The sequence below is a fragment of the Argentina silus genome, assembly GCF_951799395.1.
Source record: "Argentina silus genome assembly, chromosome: Y".
NCBI lineage: Eukaryota > Metazoa > Chordata > Actinopteri > Argentiniformes > Argentinidae > Argentina > Argentina silus.
The window spans coordinates 26657931-26670701 of NC_139654.1; the positions used below are offsets into that span (position 1 = coordinate 26657931).

Here is a 12771-nt window from a genome sequence, read left to right on the forward strand (position 1 = left end):
TCAGGTATATCAAAATAGAATATGGACAACAAGCATTGAATGGAAGCATTGGATTATAATTCTATGTATGTGAAACTATGTGCTACAAATAACCACAGCCTACATCTGCCTATGCTCATTTTGTCCTTTCAGTTTTAGTTTTAATAACACACATTGAATATGAGTGCAATATTAGCCTGGGTAGGGCTCCCTGCCCCTATGATGATGCGAGCCTCCCCCATCCCTTCTACTGCCAACTCGCTCCTGTGCGGAGAGGTTGGAACTGCGCCGCGCAGCGGTGATGTGTCCTCCTGGTCTGTCTGACTCGCTCCCGGCTCATCTCTATTGCCTACCCCTCGCGCTCTGTCTTTTCTTCCACGTCTCCATGGTACGCTAATAGTAGTGGTGACATCCTGGTTCAACCGGGGCTCTTTGTGCAATATGCAGCGGTGAAGGGCGACACCACTATCAGGGATGTGGCGGTAGGGACACAGTTTTCCCCCATCGGATCGCCCCGTCACTGCGCTGCCCAGCCTGCTGCATCGCTAAGCGGCCTAAAAGCACAATATGTCGACCAGAACACCATTACCCACAGTGAACGAACGTGATACTGAGAATGTAAGTATATACGCCTACAGTCTGTTTTACAGGAATGTTCTTGTAATGGTTAGTGAAATGTATTATTGTTCACTGTAAGGAGAAAGGAGAAATGAAGGATGATGGATGATGATGAAAGCGCGGGTAGGCTACCGGCGTTGCAGAATGATTGGCCAATGAACACCCTTTTAGCTTATAGCTTGGTAGATGAGTGGGCATAAAGGTAGGGTTCAATACGACACAAGTCTACTTAAAATATAGGCCTGGGGGACAATTGTCTTTATGCATTTAAGACATGTTATTGTTCTTTTAACATTCTGGTCCCAGAAATGCATTGAAAACCAAGTGTGATAAGCCGTGTGATTTTTGCGTATGATTGTGCGCATTTCTGTCAGTTGGGTCAAATTACAGTGCCTATATGTTACTTTGTTGCTCGATTGCTATTATACAGTCATGAGAAAAAGTTAGGACACCCCCCAAAATATTAAGTTATTCTCTTAAAAATATGGACATATCAATATGTTATCTTCTTTCTAACAATGTCTATAGATAAAGGGGATGTAATTGAACAAAAAACTATGAAAATGTAACTTTGTAATCATTTATTTAACGAAAAATTAACAATAATGCCAATTCCTACTGAGGAAAAAGTTAGGACACCCTATGCCCTAATAGCTAGTATTGCCCCCCTTGGCTGAAATAACCTCAATTAGACGTTTCTTATAACTGTCTACAGGTCTCTGACATCAATTGGGAGAAAGTTTTTCCCACTCCTCCTTGCAGAATTCTTTCAGCTGTGTGATGTTCGAGGGGTGTCTTGCATGCACAGCCAGTTTCAAATCAATCCACAGCATCTCAATAAGATTAAGATCCGGGCTTTGACTTGACCATTCCAGAACTCTCAATTTATTTTTCTTGAGTCATTCCTTGGTAGATTTACTGGAATGTTTTGGGTCATTGTCATGTTGCATGGTCCACATCTGCTTCAGCTTCAACTTTCGAACAGATGGTCTCACATTTTCCTCAAGCACCCTCTGATACAATACAAAATTCATAGTGGATTCTATGATGGTGAGCTGACCAGGCCCTGCTGCAGAAAAGCAGCCCCAAACCATGACATTTCCACCCCCATGCTTCACAGTTGGTATGAGGTTCTTGTTCTCAAATGCTGTCTTGGTTTTGCGCCAAACATGTCTACTCTTACTGTGCCCAAATAGTTCAACTTTGGATTCATCTGTCCAAAGCACATTGTTCCAGAAGTTCTGGTCTTTCTCTAGGTGTTCTCTGGCAAACTTTAGTCTTGCCCTGATGTTTTTTTTTGACAGCAGGGGTTTCCTCCTTGCACACCTCCCATGTAATGCAAACTTGTTCAGTCTCTTTCTTATGGTGGATGCATGTACTTTGACATCAATTGTGGCAAGAGATACCTGTAGGTCTCGTGATGACATTCTGGGATTGTTGGAGACTTCTTTAAGCATCTTTCGGTCAGCTCTTAGGCTGAACTTGCTTGGGCGGCCTGACCTGGCCATGTTGGTGGTGGTTTTAAATGTTCTCCACTTGTAAATTATTTTCCGGACAGTGGAATGGCCAATTTCGAATAGTTTGGAGATCTTTTTATATCCCTTCCCAGACTCATATGCATCTACAATTTTTCTTCTGAAGGCCTCAGAGAGCTCTTTTGATCTCGCCATGGTGATGCAACTCACTTCAACAATCAAGAGCAAACCAAACTAAATATCTGAGGTTTAAATAGGACAGGCTCCTCCAAAATCCTCTGTAACGATGTTCTAATCATTTGCACCTGATGTGGTGCTCTTTATTATAATTTTAGGCATTTTAAGTGGAACTAAATGTAGGGGTGTCCTAACTTTTTCCTCACAAGAAGATTGCATTTCTATTAATTACATTTTACCAATAATTTTTTAAATAATTTGTTTCAGTTGTATTTGTTTAGTTATATTACCTCAATTTTTCAATATTGTTCAAATGAATATCAAATGTCCATATGTTTGAATATGTTGAAGAAGACAAAGGTTTTCATAGGGTGTCCTAATTTTTTCTCATGACTGTAGTTGTGTCCTTTTTTTCTATGCAATTAGAAACATCATTTATCTTACCATGAGGCCCTATTTAGTTAGCATTTTATCTGTGGGACGCCCAATGGTGTCCTACTTTTTAAAGGCAATGTTCAACAATCCATCCTTGAATGGGCCGATTGTATTTTAAACAGCATGTCCTCATGGTTTACTGTGCCCAACCCTGTCATTTGAAAATCAGAATGCCATGCTCTTGAATCAATGACTGACAGTGTGGGCTTTGTACAGATGTGTCATTCACTGTTGGCCCAAGTGATGGAATTTATTGAAGGATGAGGTACACGCATACACACAGTACCATAGCCTAAAGCCTATTAGTCATTTGTCAGTGTGGCTGTGCATGACCCAGCACTAACCCTAAATGACTAGGCCTACACGTGTTACATTGGTAACCTGGTAAAATAAATTAAAAAAAAAAAATGGTTAAATAAATTTAAAAAATCAAATTGGCTATACATGCCCTCTGTATGAGAGCAGCAAAACTGATGTTTTCTGTACATTACGTAGATCAGATTGACGTAGCTTCACCTCCTTCTTATATACCTGGAAAGAGGACAGAGTCAATGTAGGACTCATTCAGACATTGTAGTCATGTTACATGTGGTATCACTGTATATGTTTACAGTGTTATTAAAGCCTCACCATTCTTGCTCTAATCAACCGAAACTCAACAATTCTCTGCATATAGTGTTAATTAAATTACTTGGAGTCAGATTATTAATATTAAGATATGCTTTGTTATTAACAATTACATAGCCACATTTTCTTGCTAATCCTTCATATTGTAACTGCCAACCTATACGGCTCTACAGTTTTGCTGAACCCCGACGTGACATGATGTTGAAATTGCTTTAACCCTTGTGTGGTCTTCGGGTCAAATTGACCCTTTTTAAATTTTTACCTGAAGAAAAAATATACAAGGAAACATTTTTTCAACCTGAAACTCCATGGCCTTGGCTTATTTACTGTGAAGAACATGTCAAAGAAAAAAAAATCATTGAGTGCACATGCTACACCCCCCCTACACATTTATGTCCTTCACAAGGTCTTCGGGTCAATTTGACCCGCATATACACAGAGACACACAGACTCACAGAAACATGCACACACACACTCACTCACACACATACAAACACACACACACACACACAGAATCTGCACAATGTTGTTACAAAACATTCTGGGAAGCCAGAGGGAGGAGACCCTGAGAGACATCAGGGGACACGGGTGGTACTGGATATGTCACAGGGCCTCAGTGGCCACAACATCACTTGGGATAATTTTTTCACATCGTACAGCCCGGGACAGGAACTTCTCAAAAGAAAGCTGACAATGGGTGGAACAGTCAGAAAAAATAAGACAGAGCTCCCACCTCAGCTTCTAACTGTAACGAACAGGCCAGTCCATTCCTCCCACTTTGTGTTTACGGCCAACATGGCCCTGGTATCCTACATACCCAAAAAGGGCAAAAATGTGATGCTTATGAGCACTGGTGACACTGCACATACAGAGGAGACAACATGTGCCCAGGAACCCAGCTTCTCTAGCCATAGTGAGGCGGGTGGAGGAGGCTCCTGCTGTCCCACCTGCACGACCCACACAACCACAACCTCCAGTGCCTGAAGTAAGTGTCCTGTTGTTGTTGTTGTTTATGTGTGCATGTATCTGTGTGTGTGTGTGTGTGTGTGTGTGTATGTTTCTGAGTATCTCTGTATGTATGTGGGTCAAATTGAAATTGACTATTAGAAGATGTGGTGGGAAAAAAATCCTGAACTAATAAAGTATTTTCATTATTCTAGATTGCAGCTGGTGGCAACAAGAGGAAGCACAGCGAGGTGTGTGAACCCTCAAAGGACTCAAAGACACAAACCACATGCAGAAACTGCTAAAAGTACATCTGTAGGACACATACTCTCAAATTGTATGTATCCAATATTATTTCAGAATTGTTTGAAAGATGTATTTTTCAGTGTACTGTATTTCATTGACAGTGAATAAAGCAGTGTACATTTCGTTCATGTTTTGTGTTTCTATTTATTGTAAATCATCTCAAATTATTTTTGAGACATTTTTGAGAGATGTATTTCATATCCAGTGACTAAATCGATCTAAGTTTGGTTCTTGTGTTTCTATTGTCGTTCATCACCTGTATTTGCTTTTCACAGCTTTGATTATAATAAGATAAAGATGAAAATCAAATGAGAATATCTCCTCAAAAATAATAAACATCAATGAAAACATTGTTTCATTTCAACTTTTCAGAGATAAGCATTCCACCCAAGTCCTTATTATAGCAGATTTTTTACATAAATTATAACTTTATCACAAAAAACGAATTACACTTCCACTGTTAAATATGATCTAGCAGAGATTAATTGCAAATATTAATCATACATGTTATCTATATTGTTTGGAATTGAGATAAAGACAATATATGTTAAAGAGTTTTGAATGGAAATTTGTATTTTTGTATTGCTTTTAAAGCCCCAATAATGTCCCGGGTCAATTTGACCCGAAGACTTCCAAAGGGTCCAAAAAGTGAAGACAATACGAGGGTTAAATTAATTAATCCATGGCATGGGAAAAAGAAGTGCATGAATTGTTGGAGTTACAGTGGGCCAGTGGTTAATGGTGGTCTACCTCAATGCCGCTGCCGCAGCAGACACAAGGTATGAAGTGCTGCCGAAAGCAGATTTGGTTTGCTTTATCAGCTTGCCTTATCAGATAAATTGGCAAAATTCAGTTTATTATAGCAGCTCATTAATTACAGAGAAGCAGGTTAAATGTTTTAGTGCAATCTGGCATGAATAAGCGTGAGTCTGCTTTAATAATGCAACGTATTGATTACAGAATGAATTTAGGGATTTTCATGCAAGACAGGAGTAAGGATTTGGGGTTTCAGTGGGATTGAGACTGGATAGAAAAGTAGCCTACAGTTGTTATTAGGGACGTAGTGTATATATCACAAGGGGGTGCTGGCTAAAATGTTGTGAGGGGGGTGACCCAGAGAAAATGTTGCATATCACCTGTTAAACAAGCAATTCTGGTGACTTTTGATGGGAGAATAACGTAGTGGTTAGTGCGAGTGAAAATCATGAAATGATCAGGTCTCAGGTAAATCACACAAGGCCAACATCTGATTTACCAGAGTGCACCCGTCCGGACCCAATAAAAAGCTCTGATCATGAGAGCGTTGCATATATTTGTCAGTATATCAATCCAAACCCATCCAAACCTGCACTACAATCTAGCAGGAGCTTATGTCAACACGTACCACCACACAAAGTAATTGCATATAGTGAGACATACAGTGCCTATAGAAAGTCATCATACCCCTTTGAAATAGTTACTGTATTTGTCGTACAGCCTGAAATCAAAACCCATTAAAAAAAACGAATTTCTCAGACCAGACAATAATTTGTTATTTTTCAAATTGGAACAACAACTCATACAGTAGGCCTGTGTTTAATAGAAGTATACCGGCATCACAGCGGGGTATACCTCAATGCCGCCGCTGCTGCAGCAGCAGACATACGATGTGAAGTGCTGCCAAAGGCCACCACAAGGTGGTGACAAGAGCTGTGAAGGATGTTTGAAAAGAGAATGGTTTATGCCTTATCAGCTTGCCTTATCAGATAGATTGGCAAATCAAGTTTAGCCTATAGCTCGTGAAATGCAGAGATGAAGAGTAGAAATGGTTTAAATATCAGGTTATTTTAATGAGGACCAAGCAATGGGACCAACTCCTATCTACTCTCATACTGTCATCACACATTCTCTCATGTTTTAGCAGTCTGACATGAATAAGTGCGAGTCGGCTTTAATAATGTAACGTATTGATTACAGAATGAAGTTTCATGCGAGACAGGGGTAAGGATGTTGGGTTTCAGTGGGATTGAGACTGGATAGAAAAGTATTCTACAGTTGTTATCATTAAAACCGTCATAATGGGGTGCAAACGTCCACATTTTCAGCAAGGGCAGCCTTCTCTTGTTCACACAATAATAATAATAATAATGCATTTATTTTGTATAGCACTTTTTGAGGGATTGTTTGAAGGGGGAGAGCATTTAATTCTTCAGAGACTGCCCAAACTCAACTTAACCAAGCTGCTTACTGTCGTTTCTACTGTCGTTTCCACTGTTGTTTCTAGCTGCTTATGAAGGCTTATGAAGCTACCTTTCGTGTTTGGTACACGTTAATCTTTATTATTTGGTTATTCGAGCCTACGAAGTTTGTGTTAGCATAATCGCTAATCATTGCTAGCTACCTGGGTTACTTAAACTATCGAGTCAGGCTTGTCCAGAACATGCCTCCTCACGCAGTGGACTCTATGGGTATGAAATGCAGGTGCTGTCATCAACTATTACACAGGATAGCCCTATTTGAAACCAGGATTTTCGCACTGGAGGATAAAAGAGATGCTATAGATGACACGGTATCCTGGATGCCCACCGGTGAGTCTTCATCCACAGCCAGCACAGCAACAGCCAGCTAAACACTGTAGTAACACTGGCTTTGGATGACTATAACTTTTCCAAGACTTGGTACTTCACAAGCTAAACAACTTGAGCAAGAGGGCACCACATGCTGGCATAAGTTTGGTGCAAGACCAAAGAGAAAACCACACACAAGCTCAACAAGAGGGACTAATGCGAAGTCCACACAGGCCAACCCAGCCCAACCATCAAGCCTGCTCCTAGTGGGTGATCTCACAATAAAAGACGTTAAAGTAGGATGATGAAAACCCTCTGCATTCCCAGTGCTACGGTACGTGAAACAATTGATAAACTGCCTGAAACACTACAGAGCCACCAGAGTGCTAAAACTGTGACACATCTGCTAGAAGAGAGTATGGCTCTGAGCTATTAAAGGAGCATTTCACCAAACTGCTAAATTCAGCAAGCAAACTGTCCCAAAAAGTGTATATCTCTGGCCCAATACCAACTCTGGGAAAAGGAGGTGAACATTTCTCTAGGCTCTTGAGCCTATACTCTTGGCATGCACGACCCGTGGCCTGAACTTTGACAATTTTAACTTATTCTGGGAACAAAAACACAGTTTTCAAGCGGATGGTTTTCGACCAAGCAGACTAGGGGCCAATATACTTGGAACAAATATATTGTACGCTGTCCAAATGTCTACTGAGACGTGAAGTGAAAAAGCTGAGAGCATATCAGCTCTGGATGTGAAGGACACCCAAGCTGATAAAGACAGCTTGAACAAAATGGAACCAGAGGAAAAGAACATAATAAACTCCAACCAGTCAACAACAACCCCCCACAGTCCACCCCCACCTCTAGATTCCAGCCTGTTAGCCAACAGTGTGGCGGACACTGAGGACCGAAGGAACAAAGACACTCCTCCAGTGATGCCTCAAACCGTTATCTGAATCTGCTGATATGGAAGCACATTGTTACGGTTCCCCCTCCTAACCAACCCTCTGGCACCAATCGACAGCGCACCTGGACCCGATCCCCAATCAATGGCCTACTTAAACCCTGCCTGAGGTTCAGTCCACTGCCAGAACGTACTGTGACCATATGGTAACCTCTAGAGTATTCTCATCGCTACGCTTCAGCCCTCCAGTGTTTTCTTTCCGTCTCCTCGTCGTTGCCTCACCCCTTGTCTCCTGTGTTTTCCTCCTGCAGTCCCGACCTCCTTGGTTTCCCCTCGTCGACCCTCCCACGGACCTAGCCCCTTGCCTGTTACTGGACCTCCCCGCCTGCTCGACCCACTGCCTGTCTGACTACCCGTTCTCCTGCCGACCCTGGACTACTCTCTTCGGATTCTCCACTCGTCCCCATTCCCCTTTTCCCTATTATTATTATTATTATTATTATAATTAAAGACGCCTTCGGGCAATATCGCTTTTCGCCGCTCCCTGTGCTGTTATTGGTTCCACACGAACGTCACTATGGCCATTAAATCCATGACCCCCCCAGCAGCTAGTCACCAAGGCAAGGCTAATCACTAGTGATGGCAGTGCGACACTGAAGCTTCGATACGTGCTTCAAACACTGAACAATTCCATCGAACCACTGCTTCAAAGCTTGCTTTGGTGCGAAAAAAATCACGTGACATGACGTCCGAAGCAGCAACTGCTTCGTTGCCTGAATGAATCACCTGACTGGTTCGCGGTCCAATCAGGTGATTCACTGGCACTGCCTCGTCTCGATTCTGACAGGTGATAGGTTGCGACAGTTTTGAATTTGAGTGCCTCAACACTTTATAACCGCTCTAAACAATGCACAATTTGTGGATTGTCGTAGTAGGTGCATTGTTGCTGTTGAGTTGTTGGTATTGCGTTTGTATTCTTTGAGTGTTCTTCTTGTAATCTTTGAGTGTTCCCCATCCCACATAATCACCCCCTGCCATAGTTACACAAACACACCCAACCTATGCCATATTTTCCCCAGGACTCTCTCCTCAATAACACAATACACACATTCATCAATCTTTATTTGTAAATAGAACATGATATTCAGTCTTAGTGTGTGTGTGCATCAAAGAATTTCATCAAAGCAAAGATACTGTAGCGAACGGCGGGGTAGAGCAGCTTGCCTTAAGCGGGTATCGAACTCGCAATCTTTCGCTTACAAACCGGCCGCGCTAGCCACAACACCAAGAGAGGTAACTCCCTTGGCGGAGTTGCTAACGGGCCTTTCACAGGGTCGTTACAATACTTTCAATCCAAGGGTGATCAAAGCAAAGATGCTTCAGAACAAAAGATCTTTTCTACAAAAGTAAAGTAGTTTCTCCAACACTGCTCATTGAGGTGTGTGTGTGTGTGTTCGTGCGTGTAATTAAAAGCCTCCTGTCCACCAACTAGCCTGCCTAATTTGACTGCAGCCTTGCACTTCGCCAGGAGAGGTCACTGTAACTGAAGCTTCGAGTAATGAACCCATTTTCGAAACAATTGGCTCAAGTGGTTCAGTGCTTCACAAAAGCTTCATTTGCCCATCACTACTAATCACTGCCCAACTCCCTATGTCCCCACCACGGCTGTCAAGCTCTCTACCTCTAGGTAGAGGGCAGTCTTTCTTTCTCTCGACCAGTCAGGCTGATTTCAGGAGTGGTGTCAGGTGTGCAGGAGTCAGATGACCAGCTGTTCCCCATTCTCATTACCAGCGTTTGCCATTAATACCCGGTTCAATCTTAGCATTCCTAGCCTCCTTACCTTGTTTGTTCCTGTGTCCACAGTTTTCTCCTGACTCCTGCCACCGACCCTCCTTCCCTGCCCTCCTGCCTGCTTACCTGAACCCTGCCTGTTCCCCTGCCTGACCTCTTGTGTGTAAGACTGCCCGCCTGCCTACTCGACCTCTGCCTGTCTGCCAACCCGATTACCTGCCTGACTCGGCTCAGTCAGCCTTCTCTGAATAAATACACCCCAGTTTGGGGTTTCACTGATCCTGTCTCTTAGTCTGTGTTCTGCACTTGGGTTCACCTGTCTGACCCTTATAATGGCGTACCCCCCCTCTCTCCCCCCAAGGCTAATCACTGCCCAACTAAACCTGGCCCCGAACCCAAACATCACTCCTCAGGATAAACAACTGATATGGGCAGGGTCCCTGCTGTTACAGAGGTCCTATCCATGTTTACCCACAGAATAAGCTGGGACCCAGTGGAGAACTCACTGACTTTTCACCCTCATCACAATACACCATCCCGGTCTGGTGTACAGTCAGACCTGAAGATCTTAAAATCCAGCCAGTCCAGAAATCAGAACAATGTTATCACTATAGAGACAGTTAACACTCACCTGCCATCAAACAAAATCACTGAATCTGACAATCAATATGGCTTTGCTAAATGTCAAATCTCTAACAAATAAGAGTTTTTTTATTAATGATTTTATATCTGAGAAAATGTTATGCATTTTATGTTTTTAACTGAGACCTGGCTTACCAGCGATGGTGTAGCAACTTTAATTGAGACATGCCCTCCAAATTACAATTTCTTTCAGTCAGTTAGACATGGCAAAAGAGGTGAATATCTTGCTTTTGAACTCGAGGCTGAAATTACAGTACTTATCATTACTCTATGTCGGCCACCAAAGCAACCATCACTATTTTTTATCGGATTTCACTGAACTAGTATCTATTGCTATCACTAGATATGACAGGATCATTTTAAATTCATATAAGCATTAGCTTTGAGCTAATTCAACATGCCACTCAACCTACTCACCAACATGGTAACTTGCTAGATTTGGTGCCGCACATCGTAAATCTTTTAGTATCTAACATTCCTATCTCTGACCATGTCTGTGTGTTTTTTGATACTACTTTGACTCTGCCAAGGAAAACAAAGGAAATGATAGTGTGACAGTGATTTCTAGATGATTCGGCAGAACATAAATTCACAGAAATCATAAGTTCTTTTGATCCATGTATTCAAACCTATTCGCTGAATGAAATGGTGGATGCCTTTAACAATATCATGTCTAGTGCTCTAAACAGTGTGGCTCCACTAAAGGTTAAAAAGAGGTCACGTGAGAAAACATCTCCATGGTTAAACAACTCTGTTAAAGAGCTTAAGAGAAGGTGCAGGTTGGCGGAAAGGCAGTGGAGAAAAAGCAAATTACAGGTTCACTGTGGCATTTATAAGGAAGCAATAGCTGACTATAATAAGGCAGTACGCACAGCAAGAAAAACATATTTCTCTAAGATGATTAGTGACAATGCTGGCAACTCTAGAATATTGTTTTCAACTATTAACCAGCTGCTAAATACTGCCCCTTCTACTGACTTTCTCTCAAGCCTCTACTTCGAAATGTGAGGAGTTTGCCAAATTCTTCAACAATAAAATCATAACCATTAGGGGTGGGATTATTGACACTGGTGACCTGTGATGGAGATCAGTCCATCACGGGTTGGGAGTGTATGGGTGTGTTTGTGTGCAGGGGTATATGTTGTGTTTAGGTGCTTGTGCAACGCAGGGGACGACTCATGGGTCTGCGGTTGTTGGGCAGTCATGAGGGGCGGTTCTGCAAAGAATAAAAGGTATGAGTACGCGGCTAACACATTGGTACTCACAGCTGTAAATAACATTAACTATAAATAACATTTGAGTTATTGTGAAACATTGGTATTCTACATTGTATATGGGAGATGAATGAAAGGTAGAATGTGTGTATATACTAGTGATGGCAGTTTGACACTGAAGCTTCGATACGTGCTTCAAACACTGACCAACAATTTTATCGAAGCACTGCTTCAAAGCTTGCTTTGGTGCGAAAAAAATCACGTGACATATGACGTCCGAAGCAGCAACTGCTTCGTTGCCTGAATGAATCACCTGACTGGTTCGCGGTCCAATCAGGTGATTCACTGGCACTGCCTCGTCTCGATTCTGACAGGTGATAGGTTGCGACAGTTTTGAATTTGAGTGCCTCAACACTTTATAACCGCTCTAAACAATGCACAATTTGTGGATTGTCGTAGTAGGTGCATTGTTGCTGTTGAGTTGTTGGTATTGCGTTTGTATTCTTTGAGTGTTCTTCTTGTAATCTTTGAGTGTTCCCCATCCCACATAATCACCCCCTGCCATAGTTACACAAACACACCCAACCTATGCCATATTTTCCCCAGGACTCTCTCCTCAATAACACAATACACACATTCATCAATCTTTATTTGTAAATAGAACATGATATTCAGTCTTAGTGTGTGTGTGCATCAAAGAATTTCATCAAAGCAAAGATACTGTAGCGAACGGCGGGGTAGAGCAGCTTGCCTTAAGCGGGTATCGAACTCGCAATCTTTCGCTTACAAACCGGCCGCGCTAGCCACAACACCAAGAGCGGTAACTCCTTTGGCGGAATTGCTAACGGGCCTTTCACAGGGTCGTTACAATACTTTCAATCCAAGGGTGATCAAAGCAAAGATGCTTCAGAACAAAAGATCTTTTCTACAAAAGTAAAGTAGTTTCTCCAACACTGCTCATTGAGGTGTGTGTGTGTGTGTGTTCGTGCGTGCGTGCGTGCGTGTAATTAAAAGCCTCCTGTCCACCAACTAGCCTGCCTAATTTGACTGCAGCCTTGCACTTCGCCAGGAGAGGTCACTGTAACTGAAGCTTTGAGTAATGAACCCATTTT

The 12771-nt window shown here is 42.3% G+C and overlaps 1 protein-coding gene across 1 annotated transcript in view; it reads left to right on the forward strand.

Moving 5' to 3' along the window:
• Positions 1-546: 546 nt before the first annotated feature.
• LOC310824043 (serine/threonine-protein kinase MARK1-like) overlaps positions 547-12771 on the forward strand; it is a gene marked incomplete at both ends in the record, with an annotated part of 89229 nt that continues 77004 nt past the window's right edge. Inside the window, 1 exon segment of the mRNA XM_083696934.1 lies at positions 547-597. Coding sequence (XP_083553060.1) covers positions 547-597 — 51 coding nt within the window.